Source organism: Typopeltis vanoorti, chromosome 2 (genome assembly GCF_054136105.1).
Source record: "Typopeltis vanoorti isolate ZY-2024b chromosome 2, IOZ_Tvanoo_1.0, whole genome shotgun sequence".
In the NCBI taxonomy this organism is placed as follows: Eukaryota; Metazoa; Arthropoda; class Arachnida; order Uropygi; family Thelyphonidae; genus Typopeltis; species Typopeltis vanoorti.
In genome coordinates this window covers 26069672-26097003 of record NC_143550.1, presented here as the reverse complement: position 1 = coordinate 26097003, position 27332 = coordinate 26069672, and the positions used below count along the sequence as shown (strand labels likewise).

The following is a 27332-nucleotide window of genomic DNA, read 5'->3' as shown; positions in this document are numbered from 1 at the left end:
TTTTATTAATTCTATATATATATTGTTTTGTATTTTTTACATGGCCCAGAAACCTTGCTCTGGAGACCAAACATGGACTCTTTCAAATCACTTCAAGCCTCCAATAAGAGGGGTGATGGTCTCATACTGGGTAATGAAGTTTATCTTCCACCTGAAGACAATTACAAATATCTAAGCTCATGGCTGAATTTGTACCTACAACCTGTTGTAGGTACAAACAACATATACATGGTCAGCATATTCCCTTCCGGGAATATGCTGACCACTCGACAAACCAGGACAGATGACAAAAGAGAAGAATGAATAAGGGGAATTCCTTTTGTTTAATTCAATAACAAAAGAAATATGTACAAAGTTATTTACGACATCAGTCACCAAAAGGAAAGATGACATCTCCACTATTTTTGGAAGGAGAGCTGGTTGTAAAAGGTAAGGATAATCTAGTATTTAGGCAGATGAATTTAACAGATGAATTTCTGTTAAATTACTAACAGAAAATAAATCTCTCTCTTTCAACTTGAGATGTGGAGTTAGAAAAGGAAAGTTGTGTACAATTAAGTCCCAAAGCAAGGCAACCTCACTGTTTGGAAAATTAGACTGCAGAAAATCAAAATTTTCTGCAGTCTAATTTTCCTTTGTTAAAATGACAAAAACAACAAATATGTACAACCAATGCACAATACACCCTCTGTCCAAATAGAAACCGAACTTTTCAAAAATAGAAGAAACTAGTGGCGCCACCTGCTGTATATTTTTGTCGTCGAAAGCGGCAACCTTCATTAGTGTTGTGTCAACTGTTTATGACATTTGTTTCATTAGAAGTCGAGTTATAGTGCCAAGAGTGACAGTGTGTTTTGACGAATGGTCGGTTGTCACGATATTCATGTTGTACACGACGAATTCTCACTATCAATCGCTTCCAAACTTCGAGATAAAACTCACCATTGACCGTTTGGCAAGGCAGAATGAATTCTTTGTGGAATCATAGAAATAAATCAGCATTGTCTTTACTTTTGACTTCTCTCCAAGTGACTTTTTTTTTTTTTTTTCAAATGCTCCTCTTCTGGTGGTCTCCACTCAGCACTGGTGCTTTGTTTCGGGCTCATACTCAAAACACCATGTTTTGTCACTAGTAACGATTGTTTGAAGAAAGTTTGAGTCCTTACGAGCGGTCCTTGCAGTGTGCAATTCGATACATTTTTTGGTCGTTGGTCAACTTGTGGGAAAAAAATCGCAAATTCTATTTACGAAGGCCCAAACTCTCGGTCAAAATGTTGTACACAGTTGATTTTGGAATCACCAATTTATCTTCAATCAATCTCACAGACAATTTTGGGGTTTTTTTTTGATGAAATCACGCATTTTTTTTTGGATGTTAGCTTCGCTCAGTCCAGTTTTGGACAGCCTGGCTTTTCCTCAAGCGTCGATGGACACTTTGAAATCGTTTAAATCACTCATAAGCTTGAGTACAGTATAAGCATTCATCACCTATGCTTTTTGAAGCATTCGATACGTTTTGGTAAAACTTTTACCAAGTTTAACACAAAATCAATCGCAGCTCTCTGTTTGAAACTCATTTTTTGACCGTTCGTCAAAACACGTCACTCTTGGCACTATAACTCGGCTTCTAATGAAACAAATGTCATAAACAGTTGATGCAACACTAATGAAGGTTGCGCTTTCGACAACAAAAAGATACAACAGGTGACAATAATTTCAAAATTATTTTTATATTTCAACATAATCTACCTTAAGACTAATACATTTATTCCAGTGATGCTCCAGCAACATTATCTCATCCCTGTAGTGGTTCTCAGTAAGATCTGCAAAATACCCCTCAACAGCTGCAATCACCTCTTGATTCAAACAAAAATGCTGAGCTGTGAAGAAGAGTTTTAGGGAAGAGACAAAAGTCAGAGGGAGCCAAATCTGGGAAACAGTGTGATGTTCCAACAATTCACAGTGCAGATCCCTTAATTTTCCCATTGCCAAAACATCTTTGTGAGCAGGTGCATGTCCTGATGAAAGATGATTTTTTTCTTCTACAAACCGGGTCTTTTCTCACAAATTATTTCATCTAGTCTGGTTAAAAGATCGGAATAATATTCCACAGTTATTGTTTTACTCTTTTCAAGATAATTAATAAACAAAATGTCTTTAGCATCCCAAAACACTGATGCCATGACCTTTCCTGCTGATGGAACCAACTTTGTCTTCTTTGGTGCTGAACAACAGGCTTCTGTCCACTGTTCTGACTACTGTTTGGATTCTGGTGTGTAATGATTTTGTTCTTGTTAAGACACTCCAAGCACTGTTCAGAGATTTTCATGCGAGTAAGCACAGTACCCATCTTGCACAAAGCTTTTTCATTTGCAATTCTTCATGCAAAATATATCCCACACGTTCTTTTGAAATGCCTATAGTCTCAGCAATTTTACGCACTTTGACTCGCCTGTCATCTAATACCATATCATGCACTTGATCAATGATTTCTTGTGTTGTTACACTTTTTGGACATCCTTCATGTGGATCATTTTCAAATCTGGTACAGCCACTTTTAAACTCAGCAGCCTATTTCTTAATTGTTGAAAACAAAGGAGTAGAGTGCCCATAAACCTTTATGAACTTTGAGTGAATTTTTTGGCCGTTAAACCTTCTTTTACAAAGAATTTTATAAACACAAGATACTTAATTTTATCTATTTCGAGGGATATAGACCTTCAGACAGCTGTATAAAACAAACTAGTTGATAGAATGACTTGTAATTTCACATGGATGCTTATGATAGATGTACCAACTTAGAAAAAAAAAATTGTGCTGATAGTGTTATCATCTATGATTGAGGCTGAGAACTTTTGAGACTTTCCATCCTCATATATACATTTTATTTAGACATATCTGATTTAAAATGAAAAGGTAACAATCGGTAATAATAATAATAAACTGACATAATTCATCAAAGTGAGTGAAATAAAAATATGAAGATCAAACCATAGATATCTGTAATCTTGAATATTCAAGAGAATATGTTACAAATTTCTGTATAATTTAAATAAGTTAAATGTCTATGTATTTAATTCATAGGATAAATTTGTGAAGCAGCTCCTTGAAATTCATTACAATTCTTACTTGATTCTTGTAAATAGAAAACCTCCAGATATCCCAGAAATAGTTTTATCATCAGTATGGCTATAAGATATTCACATATCAATAAAAACAGATGCAAAGTGTCCATTCAATTTTAAATTACATTTGAACAGCAATGACATGACATGGATACAAAGTAAGATATTTGATGTATCTCATTCATATGGCCAGTTGAGTAATTAAGCTGATGGGATTTTGCTGATGCACATTTCATCAAGCTACCTCAAGAACTTCCACTGGATCACCACCTAATCTTTCACATTGTTAAGATCTTGGAGAAATTAGTGAGGGACCATATACAGCGTTGGGCAGATGAGGGTAACGTTACCTGTGAGAATCAACATGGATTTGCTCTTGCTTTAGTAATATGATTGCCTTTTGTAATAATGTGACAAGAGTAGTTGATGAGAGTAAGGCATATTTGCCATTTTTATGGATTTTGCAAAGTCATTTGACACGGTACAACATAAGCCGATATTTAAGTTGCAGCACTTGGGTTTAGATGTCAGGTTAGCCAACTGGATTCAGAATTTACTATCTAATAGGTATCAGAGAGTTGTATATGGTGGGGCAATATCAAGGAGGCAGAAGGTTATAAGTGGGGTCCACAGGGACCAGTACTGGAACCTGTATTGTTTAACATTTATATTAATGACAGTGTCAGTAGACTGCAGGGAGATATTGAGTTGTTTATAGATGATGTGAAGCTAGGAAGGACTATTAGTAATAGTACAGATGTGGCAGCCCTGCAAGAGGATTTGAATAAACTGGACAGATGGGCAAATGTATAGAGGTGTCAGTGAAAGTTTGGGATACATCAATGGGAAGCTGCATACTCTGCAGGAGGAGCTGTACTCAATGAAGTAGTGGATGTAAGAAATCTTGGGATGATGATTGATAGAAACCTGAAATTCAGAGAACATATTGCAAAGGCGTTGAAGGTAACCTAGAAGACTGCTGCAATAATGAGAAGGATGCTGACCTGCAGAGATAAGAGTTGTCATTCCATTGTATAAAGCTCTGATCAAACCACACTTGGACAACTGTTCTCAAATTTGGTCCCCAGGATTTGAAGGAGATAAATTAATTGTGGAAAGGATACAGAGGCAGATAACAAAGATGGTTTCAGGACCGTACAATGTTAGTTATGAGGGCATGCTGAGGGAATGTGGACTGCAGAGTTTGGAAGATAGAAAGAGAGGTGATATGATTGAGACTTTTAAACTGTTGAGAGGTAGTTAAAAGGTTGACACTGGGGAGTTCTTTTGCTTGGTGGAACGGGGGGGGGGGCGAGGACAAGGGGCCATCCCTGAAAGTTCAGAAAGGAAGCTGTGAACAAGAGGGTGAGGAGTGGTATCTTTTTTTTTGCATGAAAGATGGTTGAATCATGGAATGCATTGCCTGATAGCAGTGAGAGCACGAACAGTCAATAAGTTCAAGGAGTGGTATGACAGACTGTGTTTTTAGGAAGGGCCTCCCACGATGAGGCTTGACTCCATGGAGGCCTGGAGTCAAATAATAATAATATTCCCTTGCATATCTCTTGTTGAAAAATTTCACTGAGAAAAGATAATACCATGGTGGATCCCACGCACTTGTGTATTTTGTGTAGCATTTAATCTAGCTCTAATACAAACTGAGATTAAAAAAATACTATTCAGACCCACACTTTGATTTTTCATACCATTATAGTTAGTGGCATTTTCATACCATTATAATTAGTGGGATAGAATGTGAAGGGTATAGTGTGTTCAGGAAAGACAGAGGAAAAGAATGGGGGAAGGTGTTATTGATGTTAGCCAATGAACTGCAGCCAAAGAAAATCAAAGTAACCCATGATAACTGCCTGCTCTCCACTCATTCAAGCTAAGTGGTGTGAGATTGAGGCCAGCAGAACAAAATATACAGTTGGATGCTGTTATAGACCAAGCTATGGAATAGATGATGGAGATAGTGTGCGTAGGCAAATAGACTCAATGAGTGGAGGACAGGTAATTATTATGGGGGATTTCAACTATGGTAACATTGATGATTGGAAGGAGGAGAAGAAGGAAATGGATTTTATGCAGTTACTAAGGGATAACTACCTGAGACAGTATATAATGGAATATACTAGGGGTTCGAGAGTGCTCGATCTAGTAATTGCATCTGAGAATTTGACTATAACGAATATGACCACATTGCCACCAATTGGTGAGAGTGATCATAAGCAGTGGTGAGCTATAAGGGCTCGTGCGAGCCCTTTGTTAAATTTTACTCAAATTTGCAAGCCCTTTGCTCTTCTTGTTTACTTTTTTTATTTTTTTATTTTGAAACACATTAAGCGACAATCTCATATGGTAACCTAACAAAAATTAGTCTATTTGGCAGTGTATAAATTATTTGGAATTATTGTTTCAACTCCTCTATAACGAATGCGCCCAAGTTTGAAAATAATATAAGCTCATGCACTATCTTTACCCTTCTCCATTCTGGTAGCCAATCATATGGCAAAACCAGTAGCCAATCAAATGTTTTATAAAAGATTATAAAAGATTTCATTCTTATTATATTTTGATAGTTAAAAAATGTTTTTCTTATGTAAGATAAATTAACACAGTTGATTGTGTCCAAATATTTCATGTTTAGATCATGAAATATTTGTTTAAAAAAATGATAGTCTTTAGAGGTTGAGTGTCCTCTCATACTTTTTTATTGGAATTTGTGCACAAGCTGTATTAATAAAAGTTTTAGTGTGACATATGTTTTTTTTTTTTTTTCTCGACGATGCAAGCCCTTTGTTAAAATTTCCATAGCTCACCACTGATCATAAGGTCTTGATATGGAAGGTGGCTAAATGTGTGGAATTTTCAATTATACCGTCTTAATTGAAAATGTATATGTGGAATTACCGGGCTGGTAAGTAGGCTTAGGAGATTGCTAGGATCAGTGCCATGGCATGTAAAACTGCAAGGGGTGGATGTTGATAGTGCATGGAAAGTGGTAAATGAGTATTTGAGGGAGGTAATGGCTGACTGCATACCTAGAGTCCAGATGGTTAATCAAGTGGGAGTTAAATGGATGAATAACACCATTAAGCTTGAGATGCAAAAAAAAAAAAAGAAACAATTGTGGAGGAAATTTAAGGAGAAAGGTGACCTGTAGGCACATGAACAGTACAAAGCACAGGCCAGAAAGGTAACTAGTGTGGAAAGAAAAGCAAAAGCAGATTATGAAAGGAAATTAGCAATGCAAACTAAAGAGAATCCCAAACAGTTCTTTCAATATGCTGCAATCTTACTAAATAGCTTAAGGAAATTATAACGTACAATAGAATATACATTAAAATAAATTTTAATACACTTCCAATATTTCGGCAATGTTACGTTGCCATTATCACAGGAACTTAAATACAAGACACGTGCACACAAGCACAACACACAGTAAATGAGGAACAAAGCAGGAAGCTATTCATTCTTCTAAAAGTCCTGATGGTGCCCACTAGCAAGCAATGTTGGCATTCTTGGGCGATTGGGCTGAAGGTCTTCTGATGTAGGTTTCCCAAATTTGTTGAGGTTTGGATTGTTTCTTAGGGCTGAGGCTGATTCCATGAATAGCCTTTCGTATTTGAATTTACTACGGTGTACTACGGTGGATAATACATTGTAGTAAATTCAAATACGAAAGGCTATTCATGGAATCAGCCTCAGCCCTAAGAAACAATCCAAACCTCAACAAATTTGGTTGCATGAGACTGCCCCAAATTTGGGAAACCTACATCAGAAGACCTTCAGCCCAATCGCCCAAGAATATCAACATTGCTCGCTAGGGGACACCATCAGGATGTTTAGGAGAAAGAATAGCTTCTTGCTTCATTCCTCATTTACTGTGTGCTGTGCTTGCATGCACGTGTCTTGTATTTAAGTTCCTGTGATAATGGCAGCGTGACATTGCCGAAATATTGGGAGTGTATTAAAATTTATTTTAATGTATATTCTATTGTACACTGTAATTTCCTTAAGCTATTTAGTAAGAATGTATAATCAACATCTAAGCCTTTCCACGAGAATTACAATATGCTGCAAGTAAAAGAAAAAATGTATACAGCAGAATGATTTTAAGGAATGCCGATGGTAGGGAGGTAACTGAATCAGTAGAAATAGTAGAATTACTAAGCAAACACTTTTTATTATTATTATGGGCAACTCCAAGGAGTCCTAAGACTCATCGAGGGAGGCCCTAACATCATGTCAAGAACAACTATTCGACATTCACACAATATCTATCATACCTCGCCTTGAACTCATTCACAGTCATCGCACCCACAACAGACTCTGGCAGCTTATTCCACTCATTCACCACTCTCCAAGTAAAAAACCTAGCTCTAACACCCTTGCTAACCACACTCTTGCCCAGCTTCCATGTATGGCCCCTAGTCTCCTCCCGCCACCACCAGTCCTATTCTGAAAAATATCTTCTGAATTAATCTTATAGAAACCCTTCAGTAATTTGAATGTCTCAATCATATCCTATACTTACATTCTCTCAATCTGTACTTGTAAAATTTGAAACCATGAAAAACCCAGCAACCAAATCTGTGCACAATAATCCATACGAGGCCTGATCAAGGTCTTATACAATGACATCATAACCTCTACATTTCTGTGTCAGGATCCTCAGCATCCCTGCAATTATCCAACGTGATGTTTTCACAACTTGTGCTACGTGGCCCCTGAATTTCAGGTCCTTCTCCACCATCACTCCTAAATCTCTCATCTGATCTACTTCCTTTAAGGTTTCCCCACCAAATGTATACTTTGCATCCCATCACTGCTTACCAAATCTCAAATTAAAGATACCAAGAAATTATATACTTTGGTCAATCCTTTATCCAAGTGTAAGCAAACAAAGTTTGCACCTGAAATATAATCAGGACTAGGGCAACTCTTATATAGAAGCTAATAACTTCACATCACTTGCCTCAGTATCCCATAATGCAAAACACATATCTTTACAGGTATGTATAATGCTATGCATTATGGGAAGGGTCACTACCTAGACCAGACCAGGGATACTAAGACAAGTAATGTGAAGTCATTATTAGCTTCTATATATGAGTTGCCCTCTTCCTGATTATATTTCAGATGCAAACTTTGTTTGCTTACGCTTGGATAAAGGATTAACCCAAGTATATAATTTCTTGGTATCTTTAATTTATAATACAACCAAGTGGAAAAACTTCCAATTACCAAATCTCAAACCTTACACTTTTCAACAGTGAAATGATAGTTCCACTTACCTGCCCATTTATGCAATCGATTCAAGTCTCTTGTAAGGCCATGACATATGCTCGACTCTGCATTTCACTCCCCAGTTTTGCATCACCTGCAAACAGCTGCATATCACTAGTTAAATCCATCCCAGTATCATTAACATCCAAATTTAATAACAATGGCCCCAAAACTGATCCCTGCAGTACACCACTAGTGACCTTTCTCTTTTGGGATACTGCATATACAACTTTCTGATAGCTATCCGACAGCCAGTCACTGATCCAACTCAGAAGTCTGTTATCCAATCCCACCTTTTTCAATTTATTTAAGAACTTGTTGTGTGGCAGTCTATAAAAAGCCTTTGCAAAATCTAAGTACACTATTGTATATGCATCTCTACTATAAAAAGGTGAGAAATACTAATGAGAAAAATCAACATGATCTCCCCTTAACAAACCCATGCTGATAACCAAAGAGAATACTGCTGTTATCAACCCATTTCTATATCCTACTTCTCACCAATCTCTCCAATACCTTAAGCACAAATCCAGATATACAGATCAGCCTATAATTTGAGGCCTTACCTTTACAGCCTTATCTCTATCTTTATGCAGTGGAACAATTTTACCCTCCTTCCACTCTGTTGGAACTAGTGCTATTGCAAGACTTTTATTAAACAGGCATGCCAATGCTACTGCCAATTCCCTCAACATTCCCTTAATGTGTGTGTTAATATGTCATCAAATCCTATCGCCTTATTGACATCAAGTTTATTTCCTTAAATATCTCCTGCTCACTCACAATTACGTCATTCTCCTCTTTGCTCACTCACAATTAAGCCATCCTCTCCTATGCTCTCTACACTTAAGTTCCTCATTATTCCACCCTGATCAGATGAAACACCCTTATAAACTGATCACTGAATACCTCAACAATGTCTTCTGCAGCAGTTACCATTCTACCACTTTCATCCATTAATATCATCTTACCATGATCATTCTTCCTTCTACTTGCTGCATATCAAAAAAAAACTCTCAAGGGCAGGGGTCTTCAACTTTTCAGACAGTGCAGGCCGCATTAAAAATTTCAATGAAGCCTGCAGGCCACTAAGCTATACTGCAGCATTTAGAATTGTAAGATGCTTCCCAGATTCACAAGGAACGCTGTGCATTTGATACTTTTCATAAAATCCTATAAAAATAAACAAACTCAGCTTTAAGAGCATAGGTAGGAGTCAGGTTCATGATAAGTAAATACAATCAATACTTGGAAAAAAGACAATTTAATGAAGAAAACATTCATTTTTTACAATATCAATGGGAAACTTGGCAATGCATTTCCTTGATCAGCTTGTCGATGTTGGCATCAATGTTGGAAGTCACTATGCACAAAAAGTATTCTCGAGATGATGGTCCGTAACCTGAGTTCTTGTCTTGGACTTCACATGCTTCATTCTGGAGAAGCACTGCTAACATAAGTATGTGCTTCCTAACAAAGCGCACATCTCCAAAGCATGCAGGCAAAGATTAGGGAATGTGTCCTCAGAAATGTAGTCTTTGTAAAATGTAAGTAAGGGCACATTGAATAATTTTTCTCTCAAAGAAGAGTTGTTTTGGAGTTCAAGTAGCTCCATTTGTATACTGAACCTGGCATTTCGGCAGAATTGACACTGAATGGCATTGAAAATAAATCTAAAGAAGACTGTTGGTTACGAAAATCATTAAATCTCTCTTCGAACTCACTTCGCAACATGACTAATTTTGTAGCATATTCATCAAGAGATGAATCATCAACAGAATTCATCAACAGTTGGACTCAGCGAGAAGCTGAAAATGAGTTGTCTTTTTTTGTGAGTTGTGTCTCCCAAAGTTTTAGCTTGGCCACAAAAGCTTCGATGTGATCAAACAGAGTGTGCGCCAGTTGATCTTTGGATTGTAGCTGTATATTTAGGTCATTCATATGCAACGAGATGTCGGTCACAAAGGCAAAGTCTGTCATCCACTTCGGATCGTTGAATTCTGCAATTGGCTTCCCCTTGGTTTGCATGAACTGCTGTATTTCACTCCTTAAGTCAAAGACTCTTTTAAGAACCTTCCCTCTGCTCAACCAACGCACATCACTATAACAAACCACATCGCCGTGATCCGCTTCGCACTCTTGGATCAAAAACTCTTGGAATTGATGATGATTCAATCCTCTTGCCCTAATAATGTTGATGACAGTCACAATAACTTTCATGACATTCTCAAATCCAATAGTTTTCGTGCACAAATTTTCTTGGTGGATTAAACAGTGGTAATGGACGAAATCTTTTCTTTCTAGTTCCAGTTCTTTACTTAGCAGCACAACAAACCCTTCGTTCTTTTCCACCACAGCAGGGGCACCATCAGTTACCACACCCTCGAGGTTGGTTAAGCTAAGGTCAAAACACTGGAGTGTTTTCTTGACAGCTTCAAGAATATCAGTGCCTTTCATCATTTCCTTCATAGGTACGAGTGCTAGCAGTTCTTCTGTCACAATGAATTGTTGACCAATGCCACGGACAAAGATAGCCAGTTGTGCTGTATCCTTCACATCTGTGCTCTCATCTAAAGCAAGTGAATATGACGTAAATTTGGACAACCATTTTTTTAAAAGTTCCTTCAATGTCATTGGCAAGTTCTTCGACACGTCATGCTATAGTTACAGCCAGACAAAATCGGTTTTTTAAACACTTCCTTATTATTTCATCATCATCATCATTAAATTCCTGACATGTACCCTCAAGGGGTGTACAGGATATGATAGTACTACATGAAAAATTTACATAATTACTAACTTCCTATTTTCCTCCAAATCAAATCAGTCTATTACTTGTCGAGAATCCAATATTATCATTATCAGATCTTATATTTCTATTGTCTAAGGCGCATTGTACCGTATCAATCCACCTATATCTTGGTCTCCCTCTGAGTCGTTTTCCTGCCAACCTGGCAGAGGACACTTGTTCTGCCCAATCTTTCCTCGCCCATTCTGTTTAAGTGACCATACCACCTGAGATTAGCTCTGCTAACGCATTCCTGGATGCTGACAATGTCAAGTTCTTTCCTAATATCCTTGTTTTTAATACGATATTGCCATTGATGCCATCTGTTCATGCCTATAATCTTTTTCAGGATTCTCATATCTGCGGTCTCTAGTCTTTGGTCAAGTGTTTTACTTCTGACCCAGCTCTCAGATCCATAAGTTAAAACTGGTTTGAACACTGTCTTGTATACAGCTAATTTAGTGTTCCGACTAATTTCTCTCTTATTCCATATGAATTTATTCAATTGATTTCCTACCATACAAGCTTTGTTGATTCTGTTGTCTATTTCAATATTTAATTTACCATCTTCACTAAAAATCGTGCCTAAGTAGCTGAAATGTTTTACTTGTTCCACAGGTTCTCCATTCACAACACAGTTGACATTTTCAATGATTCTACCTATTTTCATTCTTTGTCTTTTTATTGCTGACATTCATACCATATCTATTACAACAGCTATTCAATTTAGTCAGGGAATCTTGCAAACTTATAGCGGATTTATTCAGAAGTATAACATCGTGTGCATAAAGCAAAGAGCTGACATTAACATCTCCAATTCTGATATCATGTTCAATACAACTTTCCTTCATAATGTGATCCATATAGATAATGAATAACAGAGGGGATAATGTACATCCTTGTCTCACACCAGATTTAACATTAAGCCATCTTCCTGTACATCCTTCAATTCTAACTGCCGACTTACAACTCAAATACAGACTAAGCATTGCTTGATATAATGCCCCATTGATACCATATAACTGTAGCGTATTGAATAGCTTCTCTCTTGGCACTTTGTCATATGCCTTTTCCAGATCTACAAAACTTAAGTACAGATCTTTGTTATATTCCCATGATTTCTCGACTATTTGTCGTAAAGTGAAGATCTGATCCTGACAGCTTCTATTTTTCTTTCACAATTCTTCTCACCTGTTTCTCAAGTATACTTGCATAGATCTTGCCAGGAACACTCAGTAGTGAAATACCTCTGTAATTCTCACATTCAGTTTTATTTCCCTTTTTATATATGGACACTATTAGAGATCTACTCCAATCATCGGGAATTCATCCCTCTGTCCAGGCTTTCTGAACTATACAGTCACTGTAAGACTTTTATACCACCATACTTCAGCATTTCTGGTCGAATATCATCTACTCCTGCTGCCTTTCCACATTTCAAGCCTTTGATGGCTTTTTCTACTTCAAGTATGGATATGTATTCCTGACTGTATGCCTGTTGAGTGTTTTTTACCACTGTGCTATCAATGCTTGTTTCATTTAGCAATTTTTCGAAGTAATTACTCCATAGTTAAAGGATATCGTTTTCTCCTGTTTTCATGTCACCTTTATCATCTCTAACTCCTTTTACTGCACTCTTTCCTCCATTTCTAAGCTTCTTCAACAACCTCCAGAATATCTTACCACCTTCTCGATATTTATTTTCTATGTTCTTGCCAAAGTCCTCCCATGACTTTTGTTTAGCTAGTTTTAAACAGTGTTTAGCTTTCTCTCATTTGTCTCTGTATTCTCTAAGAGCAAAAGCTAACTTATTTTCTAGGAACTTTTGATACTTTCTTCTTTTCCTTCACTGCCTCTTTAACTTCCTGTGTCCACCATGGAGTTCTGATTTTTCTATCCTTGCAGACAACCTCACCACATGCCTCTCTGGCTGAATCAATCAGGGTTTTCTTTAAGGCTTGCCGCTGAATCTCCAAGGTTTGGTTCCTATTCTCAAACTCTTTCATTTTTTCTTTAATAATCTTTGTGTATTTTAGTCTACAGTTCACATCTGAGAGCTGCTCAACTTTTATTCAATTTAAAAATTTTCTTACATGTTATTCTTTTCAATATGAAATTCAATTTTATCCTGCTCAAGACTAAATAGTGATCGCTTCCAATTTCAAATCCTCTGTACACTCTGGGGTCCTGCACCAGGGAGAAAACATCACTATCAACAAAGCACAGCAATGAGACTTTTCTTATTCCTTGCCTCTTCTCTCCATGTGAATTTGTGCACATTTTTATGTTGGAACATGGTGTTAGTAATAACCGGTCCATGTCCTGAGCAGAAATCAAACAGGTATTTGCCATTTTTATTAGCTTTCCTCTTTTCTCTAAATTTTCCCAAAATATTTTTGTATGTCTGACAATCATACAAATCAAACAAAACAATCCTACTCTGCTATTTGGATCCCCAACAAGGACCAACTTTTCCTTTTTCATTGTGTCAGTTGCTTTTTCTAAAGCATCAAAATATTCCTCCTCTACCTTAGTAGAACCTTCTGTGGGACCAAAGACACAAATAAGTCTCATTGTCCAGTTCCAATTCTCATATTTTCCCACATCACTCTACTTGAAACTGCCTGCCATTCAAGAAGATTAGCCTCCTATTTTATTATTATTATGATTATTATTTGACACCTCCAGGGATTCCAAAGACTCATCGAGGGAGAGTGTGCCAACAGCATCGAATGATTGGTCCCCTTCAAACTACTAACTGCGCTCAAACTTACTTAACTGAGCCATTAGTAGCAGAGGCTCTACCAATCGACCAACCTTTTTACTATGGCTACTCCTTCTTTTGCTTGATTGTCATTGCCTGAATATAACATTTTGTACTTATTGCTCAGAAAGATCTCGCCAGTTTTTGTCTTTTTTTGTTTTAGTCACCCCTATTATGTCAATCTGGTGCTTATCTAATTCCTCAGCTAGCTCCATTTCTTTGCCATTCAGGCTTCTTATGTTGATAGTACCGATCTTTAACTCTGGTGATGTTGAGTTGGGATGTATTTTCAGATTTGTTCCAGCAGCTGACTTTTCACTGTTCGCCCTGGTTCCTTGGTGAAAACAACAGGTTCCTTGCTTAACCGGGCGACGCCTCACCAGGCATGAAATTTTGTCATGTTGTACCATCATTTTTATATTTTGGTTTAACCAATAAGAATACAATTTGGTCGGCTAAATCCCAAATTGTCAGCCATTCCTCGTTCGTTCAGTATCTAGGTAGATACCCAACAGGGTGCACCACGAGAAGATGAGGATTGGACATTAGGTCAGAAGCCCTGGTCGTTTCTCTGCATTCCTTTAAAGGCTATGTGGAGGTCTCCTCTCAGTTATACAGCTTTGACCCTTAAGCACCCCTCCTTATTATTTGAGAACAGAATATCCCCAGCAGCGATGAGACATTTTTTCACAAACTCGCCATCCAAGAAGGCTTTTGATTTTTTAGCAATTTTTTCAGCTATTACATAACTTACTTTGATGCACTCTTTGCTCTCTTCCCTCTGCCTTTTAAACGTACCCTGCTGGCATTTTAAATCAATTTGGAGATAGTTCACTTTGTCCACACAAAGCTGCCCTTGAAGGTGATCGAAATTGGATGCATGCTTTGTCTCATAGTATCGTTTTATATTGCATTCTTTTGATACTGACACATGACAAATTAAACACACTGGCTTATCGTCAATCGGCACAAAAAAGTACAAATTGGTCCACTTTTCATTAAAAACCTGACAAGCATGACTTGATTTACGCTTTTTACTTGTAGGCGCCATAGTGATGGAAGGTGAACCCAAAAAATGATCCAAAATGGCCGTGTAACGGTTATTATCTACTGAATATGTCTCACACTAATAAAAAAAGTCTGACAAAATAAAACCACAACAGGCATGACTGAAACGACGAACCTGCGTGCGCTTATACATGAATATCACACTGTTCACGACTGACTGTGGATGAGATCCTTTTGTATTTATATGAAAATAACGAAGTATCGAGAACGTTCAAGATGTATCTGGAAAGCACTAGACAGCACAATTGAACAAACTACTGCTTCAGCCATCTAACTGCGATGCTAGTACTAGTACTTAAGTACCGCTTGCCGCTGGTAGATGGCTGAAGAAGCATGTCTGTTTAATATTTATTTTTATAGGATTTTATATAAAGTATCAAATGCACATGAAATGTAAAGTATCAAATTGTACAGCAGTGGACAAGATACTGTAGTGAGATATATATATATATATAAAGAAAAACTAGATTTAGATGGTGTTGGGACACTGACTGAAGAATTGAAGCAGATATCACCACCAGGTAATGAGCATGATATGGACATTTTAAGAGGAGAGGTAGAAAAGCAATAGGACGGCTAAAACACAACAAGAGTCCTGGTAACGATAACATCACTGGAGAAATGATTAAATATGGTGGTGAAAGTATGGTTACAGAAATGCACCAAATATGGTATGGAAAGAAAAGAAAATGCTAGATGAGTGGGTAAAATCAATATTAGTGACATTATACAAGAAAGGAAATAAGCTAGAATGTAAAAATTATAGAACAATTGCCTTGACAAGTCACCTTGGTAAAGTGATCATGATGATATTGACAGAAAGATTGAGAATGCAATTGGAAGTATATCTTGCAGACGAGCAAGTAGGATTTAGGAAGGACAGAACTACAATTCAACAGATTAGGTCAATGAGGTTAACAGCAGAGAAAGCTAGGAGAAAAAACAAAAACACATTATTATTATGGGCGACTCCAAGGAGTCCTTAGACTCATCGAGGGAGGCCCCAAACATCATGTCCATCACAACTATTCGACATTCACACAGTATCTATCATACTTTGCCTTGAACTCATTCACTTTCATAGCACCCACAACAGACTCAGGCAGATTATTCCACTCATTCACCACTCTAAAAGTAAAAAATCCAGCTCTAACACCCTTACTAACCACACTCTTGCCCAGCTTCCATGGATGTCCCCTAGTCCTCCAACCACAAGTCCTGTTCTCAAAAATATGCTCTGAATTAATCCTATAGAAACCTTTCAGCAATTTGAATGTCTCAATCATATCTCCCCTTTTCCGCCTATCAACTAATTTCTGCAACCCACAAATCTTCAACCTGTTTTCATAAGGTTCATTCCAATGACCTGCTATCACCTTGGTCACTCGCCTCTGGATCCTCTCAACCTCCTCCCCATCAAGAAGAAACCTTGGTGACCAGATCTTGGCACAGTAATCAAGATGGGGTCTTATCAAGGCTTCATACAGAGGAACAATAACTTGCTTATCTCTGCTCGTCAAAGTATTCTTCAGCATCCAAGTGATTTGATGAGCTGATTTAGCCACTTTTGCGATGTGTCCCCTAAACTTCTCCCTATCCACCAACACTCCCAAGTCCCTGGCCTCATCAATCACCTGAAGTACAGTTCCACCAATGTGATTAAACTATATTTATTATAGTCTAACCAAGTGAAAAATAAACTTTCAATTTCAATATAGTAAAAGATGTTTATCAGAATGTAGTTGCAGCAGTTAGAATAGGTGATGATTTGGGGAAATGGTTTAGAACAAGCAGAGGTACTAGACAAGGGGGATCCAATATCACCAAGCATTTTCATCACACATTTAGAAAGAGCAATGGACACACTGAAGAATGATGCAAAAGGAATATCTGTACACAGAATGAGAATTAACAATCTGAGATTTGCAGATGATGTTGTTATTATTGAAGAAGACAAAAGAGTACTACAAAAACACTGAAACTGTTAAATGAGGAAGGGAAGAGATTTGGACTTATGAACTTGGAGAAAACAAAGCCATTTGGTGAGAAGAACATGAAACACAAGATACAAGTGGATGGAATTGATATAGAAAATGTAGAACAATTGACATATTAAGGTATTTCTCGTCAAGGTATTTTTCAACAACCAAGTGAGTTGATGAGCTGATTTAGCTACTTTTGCAATGTGCCCCCTAAACTTTATCTCCCTATCCACTACACTCCCAAGTCCCTGGCCTCATCAATCTCCTGGAGTACAGTTCCACCAATGTGGTATACTGCTGCTAATCTTTTCACTCCAAAATGCATAACCTTACATTTTGTCACATTAAATTGACATCCATTCTCCTTAGCCCAAAACTCCAATCTATCCAAGTCATCCTGCAAGATTTTTACATCTTCTGCATTCACTATCACCCTACCCAACTTTGCATCATCAGCGAACAAATGAGCTGTTTCACTTAGATCCTTCCCTATATCGTTAATGAACAGACTAAACAGCAGTGGTTCAAAAACAGAACCCTGTGGCACACCACTAGTCACAGGCCGTCTTTTGGACTCCACTCCTGAATAAACTACTCAATTTAGTTAATCTTGAATTACAGGGCTTATATTTGGTTCTCTTAAACTCAAAGAGTACACTAGAAAGTATGCTCATGCTATAGGACTCATTCTTGCGATTCATATTTTGAATATACAATATGTTTAACCATTCTTATAAATGAATGGTTAATACAAAAAAGAATTCATTGTAACATGAATATCATTCATGGAATATAAAAATGAATGATATTCATGTTACAATGAGCAAAATATATAGGAGTTTATATTAAATTCTAATTTCCTCTACATGTTAGCTGTTTTTAAAATATATATTACAATGGAGTGCTGATAAATAATAGACTAATTTCAAGTAAAATTGTTGATAGGGGATTAATAAAGCAAACACTTAATCATGCAGTGATGTTATACTAACTTAAACACTCCCTGAAGGTACATATTTTCTGGGTTTTTTTACAATTTTTATTTAAAATTAAATTAAATTAAATTAAATATTGCAAAAGTGGCTAAATCAGCTCATCAAATCACTTGGTTACTGAAGAATACTTTGATGAGAGAGACAAGCAAGTTATTGTACCTCTATACCGAGCCTTGATAAGACCTCATCTCGACTACTGTGCCCAGATTTGGTCACCTCAGTTCCTTCTTGATGGGGATGAGGTGGAGAGGATCCAGAGGCGAGTGACTAAGATGATAGCAGGTCTATGGAATGAACCATATGAGAACAGGTTGAAGATTTGTGGGTTGCAGAAACTAGTTGATAGGTGGAAAAGGGGAGATATGATTGAGACATTCAAATTGCTAAAGGGATTCTATAGGATTAATTCAGAGGATATTTTTGAGATCAGGACTGGTGGTGGGAGAACTAGGGGACACCTATGGAAACTGGGCAAGAGTGTGGTTAGCAGGGGTGTTAGAGTTGGGTTCTTTACTTTTAGAGTGGGAAATGAGTGGAATAAGCTGCCAGAGTCTGTTGTGGATGCTATGACGGTGAGCAAGTTCAAGGCAAGGTATGATAGATACTGTGAGAATGTCGTATAGTTGTGATGGACATGATGTTTAGGGCCTCTCTCAATGAGTCTAAGGACTCCCTGGAGTCGCCCAAAATAATAATAATAATAATAATAATAATAACCAGTTATTATTAAAAAAAAAAAAATTAATGTTTATGACATTTATATCCCAGAACTCTGAGACAGACATACAATCCAAGCATTTAAGATTAGAAAGATACTGCAAGTTTTCACAAGTTTCAAGGAACAGATGATCAAATTTAAATCTACACTGAAATTTAAATCACTTTGCCAACTAATGGATATAATGAACCCACCATTCAGAAAATAATCAGTGAATATCATTCCATAGCCAGACTACAATCTGATGTAAAAAGAATTTCCACACTCTACCTTAAAGGAACTCCTAAACCAATGACACGGATTCTTTGCAAATGCAATCTATACACCATCTTCAAACCAGCTTGGATGTTATCTTCTTTCTTGGCATCTACCAAGGAAAAACTGCCACCTCTATCCTTGCCTGGTGTTTATCAAGTGCCCTGTTCCTGCTGACTGTCACTTTAAACAGACTGCCCGTTCCTACTAAGATTAGAATCCAAGAACACCAACACCACATCAAATTTTTAGGAATCAGAAAGTTCTGACCTTGCTTCCCATGCCACAGACACTAGACAATTCTTTGGAATGAAACCAAGATTTTACACTACAGTGAGTTAAATCTAATCATCTGTTCCTTGAAACTTACAAAATTCTGAATATTCTCCTAATCTTAGCTGTTCAGATTGCATGCTTGTCTCAAAGTTCTGGGAAAGGAAAGTAATCATAAACTATTAATATTATCAATTATTTAGTTAACTTTGAATTACAGAAATATATCTCGGCTCCCTTGAACCCTTAACAGTGCATTTTCCTGTTCACTCATCCATGACTAAGACACAAGGATATATACTTGTGCTATGCAGCTCACTCGTGATATATATTTTGAATGTTTTAACCAATCTTCAATACTCTCCCTGTACAATGCTCATGTTATAATGAGCAAAATATATAGTTTATATTAAATTCTAATTTTCTTTATATATGTTAACTACTGTATTTTTAACATGCATATGACTATACATATGTCCAGCCATGCATTTCTATTTCTATAAAATGTCTAGTAGTTTACGATACATCACTCCAGTCTCTGGAATCCAGCCTAATAATATGAAAATGTCTCCCTCCCTCCCCCAATCCCCAAATAAATCTTCATGATTAAAGTTTATTTTTTTAACTTCAATCTGATTACTCAATATCATCCTCCTAATGATAAAGGAATCAAAGTAATATGTAAATAAATTGCACTTTAAATTAATATACAAAGTGTTTTCTCATTATCTATGGCAACATCTCTCGATGAGTCTGACTCCCTGGAGGTCTCTCTTAATAATAATATTCAAATATGACATGTAATCAAAAAAATATCCAGTTTGTATAATTTTCCCCTCTAAAATAAAAATATTTACCTGCTAATCCATGCTACCCTCTTGAAGTATAGCCCATGATTTTGTTTTAAACCCTGATTACATCAAATTTTCCTTTCAATGATGACTTAAAAAGTCAAAACATGTCAAGATCAGGGAAGGAGGATACAGAAAGAACAAAGTAGTTGTGCCATTTAGGAAGGAATGTTATACCACAGAAAAGATGAGTGCCATAGCTCACTTCACCTTATGGTAGGAAAAAAACCATTCTCAGTTTGCAACATAAGATAATTACTGCTATACAGCCTTATGGTGTAGAACATTGAACATAAATATCATTCTACTGTTTGATTTTTACATCCATTTTGTTTATCAGCAGATATCAACCAATATGTTACTTCACTTTTAAACTTAGAAAAATAACAATCAAATGTTTCAGTTTGTTGGTTATTCTTTAATATCCTGAAATAGTTTTAATATCCTGCAAGTTTCTGTGACACTTTTTCAGTTTAAACTAAATTCATTGCACATGCTGTTCTTTGAAGTCTCACATTTTCTGAAGAGAAAAAAGTTGCATAGGGCACACCACATAACTGTGCTTGAAGTATAACTTCTCAATAACCCAGATTATAATTTTGACATAAAAGCAAATGACCCAGAAAATTAAACTGCCTATACCTACTAAGGAACAACACTGTAGCAAACAAAGCATTGCTGAGAAATTTTTTGTTCATACCTTGTAACTCCATCTATATATGATCATTTCATATTGCACTCAACACATGTTGTATATACTTACTATATAATTAAATCATGTTGGTTTACAGAATGGCAATCTTCTCCAAATACATACTTGATAATGCTCCCTAATAAAAGGAAAACTGAATTAAGCTTATCATTCCTCAAACTGTTTTACACAAATAGAAAAGTTATAAATAACCATAAGACTGGCTATACTAAAACACCAATACATTTTTCAAATTTAAATATATTAATTAAAAGATACACAAAAAATATTTACCACCACAATGAGTTATAAACATTTTCTTAGGTTTAGGTGAGGAAAGGGATTGGAATAATCAGTGACAGGATATCACAGGAGGTTTGATGTTCAAATAATGCTAAAACTGCAAATAACAGACATCAGTACAATCAATTTTTGGACTTTGATGTTAGGTAAAGATTCAATGTTCAGAAAACATAAAAACTACATATAAGACATGCCTTGGAATGACTGATTTTCATATGTTAGGATGGGGATTGGAAAGGTTAGATAACAGGAAGGGTAAATAAAAGGTGATGTGATATCGTGTAACTCATTGTAATACAGAGAATAACTTGTATGCCAATCAATCCTATACATCATTTACATTGGCTTGTCATGCTTTTGGCAATATCTGAATGAATAGAAGTTTTTGCGATTATCAAATGTCACTATTTAATTTAATTAGATGGCAAGAAATTATATACCTTAAGCACAACAGTGTGTAAAAGCAACCTTCCTCAATGATTACTCTGAAATTGTGTGGAAGTAGTAAGTAATAATATAGTAGGGTGGTCAATAATATGTTAGTGGTAATTTTTCTGTTAAATATGTTTGTGTTATTTTGATATGTTGATTTTTTTCTTTAACTTTATTTTTCAGTTTTAACTTCCAATAATAAATTATTTACAAGTAACAGTTGAAAAACTTATCTTTAGCCAAAATTTATCTTTATCGATTGTTATGTTACATTCTGTACATTCTTGTGCTTTTCTTGCACTTGTCACCATTGTTATCATTGATGGAACTGGTGGTGTTTCTTCATTTAATGGTGTTCATTTTATTTTATTTTCTGTACTGTTGGAATTAATCTTGGAGGTGATTCTTATCTTTGTGTTATGTTCCCACTGTGGATTCTCTTAAACCATTTGCTGCATTATAATAATAATATGGCTCTAATAATATAGCTCACATACAGCTTGCAGTGTTTTGCATCACTGTTTATGTGTTTTGTCTACATTTCATAATACTGTTTTCTTACCTCCATAGTGCATTGTAGCATGAGTGCTACCATTTCAGTGATATCAATCATATATCATGGTTTTGTTGATTTCTTGATTATCAGGGAAAAGTATCTATCATAGACTATAGCACTGCTTTTAATTTTCTGTTAAAATGGACTTTTATAACAGAATATAAAGCCAGGAGAGTGACTAAGTTAGTAAGGAAAACAAAGGTAGAATATGAGCAGAAATTGGCAAATCAGGCAAACAAAAACTCTAGAGATGTTGGAAGTTTATTTTCCACTTCGTTAGACTATAATAAATTTAGTTTAATCCTTTACCCAAGTGTAGGCAAACAAAGTTTGCACCTAGAGTATCTTCAAGACTGAGGCAACTTGTAGTAAAGGTGGACCAAGCTCTCATCACTGCTTGTCTCAGTATCTTCCATAATGCAAAGCACATCTCCTTGCGGACATGTATAATGCTATGCATTAAGGGAAGAGCCATTACCCAGACCGGTTTCGACCTTTATTTCCAGTCTGGGTAGTGGCCCTTCTCTTAAATAGGTATCAGTAAAGGATTAAACTAAATTTATTATAAAAACCCTAGAGAGTTTTTTTTTTTAGACATGTGGTAAGTAGAAGGAAGAATGATCATGGTAAGATGAAGTTAAAGGATGAAAGTGGTAGAATGGTAACTGCTGCAGAAGACATTGTTGAGGTATTCAGTGATCAATTTATAAGTGTGTTTCATCCTGATCAGGGTAGAATCATGAGGAAATTAAGTGTAAAGGTCAGGAGAGGATAGATTAATTGTGAGTGAGCAGGAGGCATTCGAGGTTAATAAGGAGATAGGATTTTGTGAAACATCACCATGCATCTTAAGAGAATGTTCCAGGGAACTGGCAGTACATGCCTTTAACAAGAGTTTTGCAACAGCACAGGTTCCAAGGGAGTGGAAGGAGGGTAAAATTGTTCCACTGCATAAAGGCAGTGATAAGGCTGTAGCTTCGAATTATAGACTGGTCTGTATATCTGGAGTTGTGAAGGTCCTGGAGAGATTGGTCAGAAGTAGGATACAGAAATGGGTTGATAACTGCAGTATTTTCTGTGGTTATCAACATGGGTTTGTCACCTGGTTATAGTACATAAGTAAGTTAATGAAACATGATCTCCCCTTAACAGATCCATGCTGATAACCATAGAGAATACTGCTGCTATCAGTGACTGGCTGTTGGATAGGTATTCAGAAAGTTGTTTATGGGGGTGTGACACCCTGAAAGGTCACTAGTGGTGTGCCGCAGGGGTCAGTTTTGGGGGCCATTGTTCAATTTGTATTAATGATATTGGGTTGGGTTTAACTAGTGATATTCAGCTATTTCCAGATGATGCAAAACTGGGGAGGGCAATGCAGAGTCAAGCGGATGTTATTGCCTTACAAGAAGACTTGAATAGATTGCATGAATGGACAGGTAAGTAGAACAGTCAGTTCAATGACGCAAAGTGTAAGTTTTGAGAATTGGTAAGCAATGATGGGATGCAAAGTATACACTTGGTGAGGAAACTTTAACGTCCTGGATCCTAGAATCTTAGATCTCTCATCTCCTCTACTTCCGTAGAGGAGATGAGAGATCTAGGAGTGATGGTGGACCTGAAATTCAGGGGCCACATTGCACAAGTTGTGAAAACATCACATCGAATAATGGCAATGATGCAGAGGGCCATCACATGTAGAAATATAGAGGTTATGATTCCATTGTATAAGGCCTTGATCAGGCCTCATGGATTATTTATGCACAGATTTGGTTGCTGGGTTTTCATGGTGATGAGGATATGTTGGAAAGGGTCCAGAGAATATTCACAAAAGTAGTCACAGTGGTCTTTGGAATGTGGAATATGAAGACAGATTGAGAGAATGTAAGTTGCAGACCCTCATGAATAATAAGAAGAAGAGGTGAGATATGATTGAGACATATAAGCTAGTCAGGAGTTATCAGGTCGACATGGAAGAGATTTTCATAGAATAGGAGGGAGTAAAACAACAGGCCATTGCTAGAAAACTGTGTAAGGAGGGTGTGAACAGAGGAGTGAGGAGTAGGTTCTTTGCATGGAGAGTGGAATGCATTGCCTGAGTGTGTTGTAGGTGTAGACACATTGAATCAGTTTAAAGCATGGTTGGATGAGCATTGTGTGCAAGGGTGTGTAACCCCCATGATGAGTCTCTCACTCCATGGAGGTCAAATGTTAATAATAATATCAGCTGAGACATGCAAACATGATGGTTTTATCTAGTATAATCAGACAACATCAAATAATAATAGTACAGAATGCTATGACGGTACTACATGATTATGATTACATTATTAAATCTCCCAATTTTCCTCCTAATTAGTCTATTACTTATCAGCACTCCAATATTATCATATCTAATATTTCAACCTTCTAGGGAACTTCTGATTGAATCAATCTGCCTACATCTTGGTCTTCCTCAGTCTCTTTCCTGCCATCTTGACATCAAATACCTGTTTTGCTATCCTTTCTTCACCTATCCTCTATTTAATTGGCCATACCACCATAGATTAGCTCTGCCCACACATTCCTGATTGCTAACATTTTCTCAAGTTTCTTTCTAATATCCATTTTTAATATGATTCTGCTGTTGATGCTGTCTGTTACCACTCCTACATTTTCTCAGAAATCTCACATCTGTGATCTCTAGTATTTGACAGAGTGCTTTATATCTAACCCAATTGTCAGATTTATAACTTAAAACTGGTATGAACACTATTTTGTATACTGCTGGTTTAGTGTTCTGGATAATTTCCCTTTCAATATAGATATGCATATTTTAATTTTATGTCAATGAATGGAGATGGAGAGAAACTTGGAAATAAGTGGAACATAGAATTAAGTTTGCATTTAATTCCAAGAACACAGAAGAGAAATTTTGGACAAGGCTCCTCAAGCACTAAATGCACACTTGCTCCTCTCCCTCTCTTATTATCTCATGACGTGAAGAAGAGCATTCCTACTATTGTTGCATGGATATCGCACATGAATCCAAGAACTCATTTGGAAAGCTCCTTATCATAATATTATATTTATCAACCATGCCTTAAACTGATTCGCAGAAATTAACTTGCCACTCTCTAGACAATCGTTCCACCTTCATAACTTGACAAGAGAACTGTAAATCATTATAGTACATTAATACTATTGATGAAATAAAGGTTTGTCCATTTTCTTAACATTTCTTTTTTTTTTTTTTTTTTTAATTATCAGTTTTGCATAACTAGAATCTTGATCTAAAGACTAAACATGGAACTTTTTTTCAGGTCACTTCAGTAAGCAGGATGGTGGTTGTCTCAAAACATGCAATGAAATTTGTCTCCCATCTACGAAAATACACAAAACATCCTACGGCAGGATTCCAAACTATAGTCAATATCCAACTGAATGTTGAAGAGCAGGTATGCCATCCACTCTACTAAGCAGGCCAACTGCCAAGAGTTGTCATTCATTTAATACTTAAATGAATGACAATATCTGGCCTCCTGACTTAAAAATAAGTGGAAGGAAGAAATAAAACAGCATGCAATTGTCTTTTCTATTTACTATAGACAGACATTATAGTATAATTACTGAATGATGTGAAACCAACAATTTACTAATTACATTATTAGTATTTCAAAATATGTTAGATTAATAAAGTACTGAAATGTTTAGGATAATACTTGTAGTAATAAACTAAATTAGGAAAGTTGCTTTTCAAGTGAGTGTGTACTATAAACACCAAGTGAGAGCAACAAATATCATTTGAATTTGTTACTGTTAACAGACATGTCATATCTACACCTGTGCTATGTCTGATAAAAAGGAATTATTATTATTATTATTATTCATGACACCTCCAAGGAGTGCGAAGACTCATCGCAGGAGGACACCCACTGCACAATTCTCCGTTTCCACCACTACCGAACCTCTGCTACCGATCAACCACATCAGTGCCATCTACTGCCCAGCACCACCACCACAAGTATTTTTTGTCTGTAGATGGCATGTATTCTAAATGGCTGATTTGTCTGTATGCAGGATGAAAAACCCGAGTTTCCGGAAGAAAAAACCCTGCTACCTCTGTATGAGACTGGCTAACTCATCTTCAATTGAAAAAGTCCATATAAAGATTCCTCCCATTACGATGGGAATCGAACTCAGGCCTTTTCCAATCAAAGAGCGCAATGTACCATTGTTCTTCCAATTGCGCTACACAGGCACTTCCAATTATAACAAATAATTTATGAGATATTAGAAGCCTTTGATAGAATATCATGTTGATTGCATTTTATTAGATGCCTGACCTATGTATTACATAAATATAACAATCAAGTAAATTTTTCAATGAGAGAAAATTAATTTCTAGAGTAAATTAATTTACTAAGAACCAACTCTCTCCCACATTTCCTCAATTAAACTAGTGAATACTATTGTTACCAAATGACTTCCATGGAACCACGAGATTCACTGCAGTAGGTGAACTTCAGCCATCACAAAGTACTGTACTACTCGAGTTCATTCATAGTGTATACTCCTCTCTCTCCCTGAACGCATTCCACAAACCTACCACTCGTGCAAATCACCTTCTCATTCCCTTTACTTGACAATCTCTTGCACATCTTCCAGGAATAGCTCCTTCTTCTTGGTCTAACTTTTAAAAAAATCTCCCCAGTGTTCATTCAATAAATACCTTAAATTATTTATCTAAATTATATCACTCAAGTTTTACCATATCTACAGTGTCCTCAACTTATTGTCATAACTTATGTTGCTAATATTTTTGGTACCAATCTTTGTGCCCTTTCTAAAGTTTCTTCATTACCTGCAAATCCTAGTGAAGCAATTGCAGCAATCCTCTGAGATGTCTTCATCACTTGAACAACATGTCTCCTGAACTTTAGCTCTCTATATGCCATCATCCCAAGATTCCTTGATTTCTCTGCTTCTTAGAGTATAATCTCACCAAAGGGATAGTGAGTATTCCATCTGCAGATAAAAGGAATTCCAGATTTTAATCTTTGTTAATTAATAACCTTTCAGTTCTTCAACAGCTTAATAGAATATTTTAGATACATCACCAGGTTTCTCCATCCATTTCTCTATCATAGGCCGCATCTGGAGTAAAGCGCTCATCCAGCTATCTTTGATCGTTCATTACCACATCCATCCATCATGCTCAGGATAGTTTTTTTTTTGACAGTTTGTATTTATAAACACT

General features: G+C 36.5%; 1 protein-coding gene across 1 annotated transcript in view; it reads right to left on the bottom strand.

Moving 5' to 3' along the window:
• The window catches only part of LOC150108890 (E3 ubiquitin-protein ligase RNF123-like), a 660886-nt gene that overhangs the window by 615792 nt on the left and 17762 nt on the right, over window positions 1-27332 (bottom strand). Inside the window, exon 2 of the mRNA XM_090410696.1 lies at window positions 20875-20941. Within this exon, the coding sequence (XP_090266822.1) occupies window positions 20875-20941 (67 nt within the window). The remainder of the gene's footprint in view (window positions 1-20874; window positions 20942-27332) is intronic.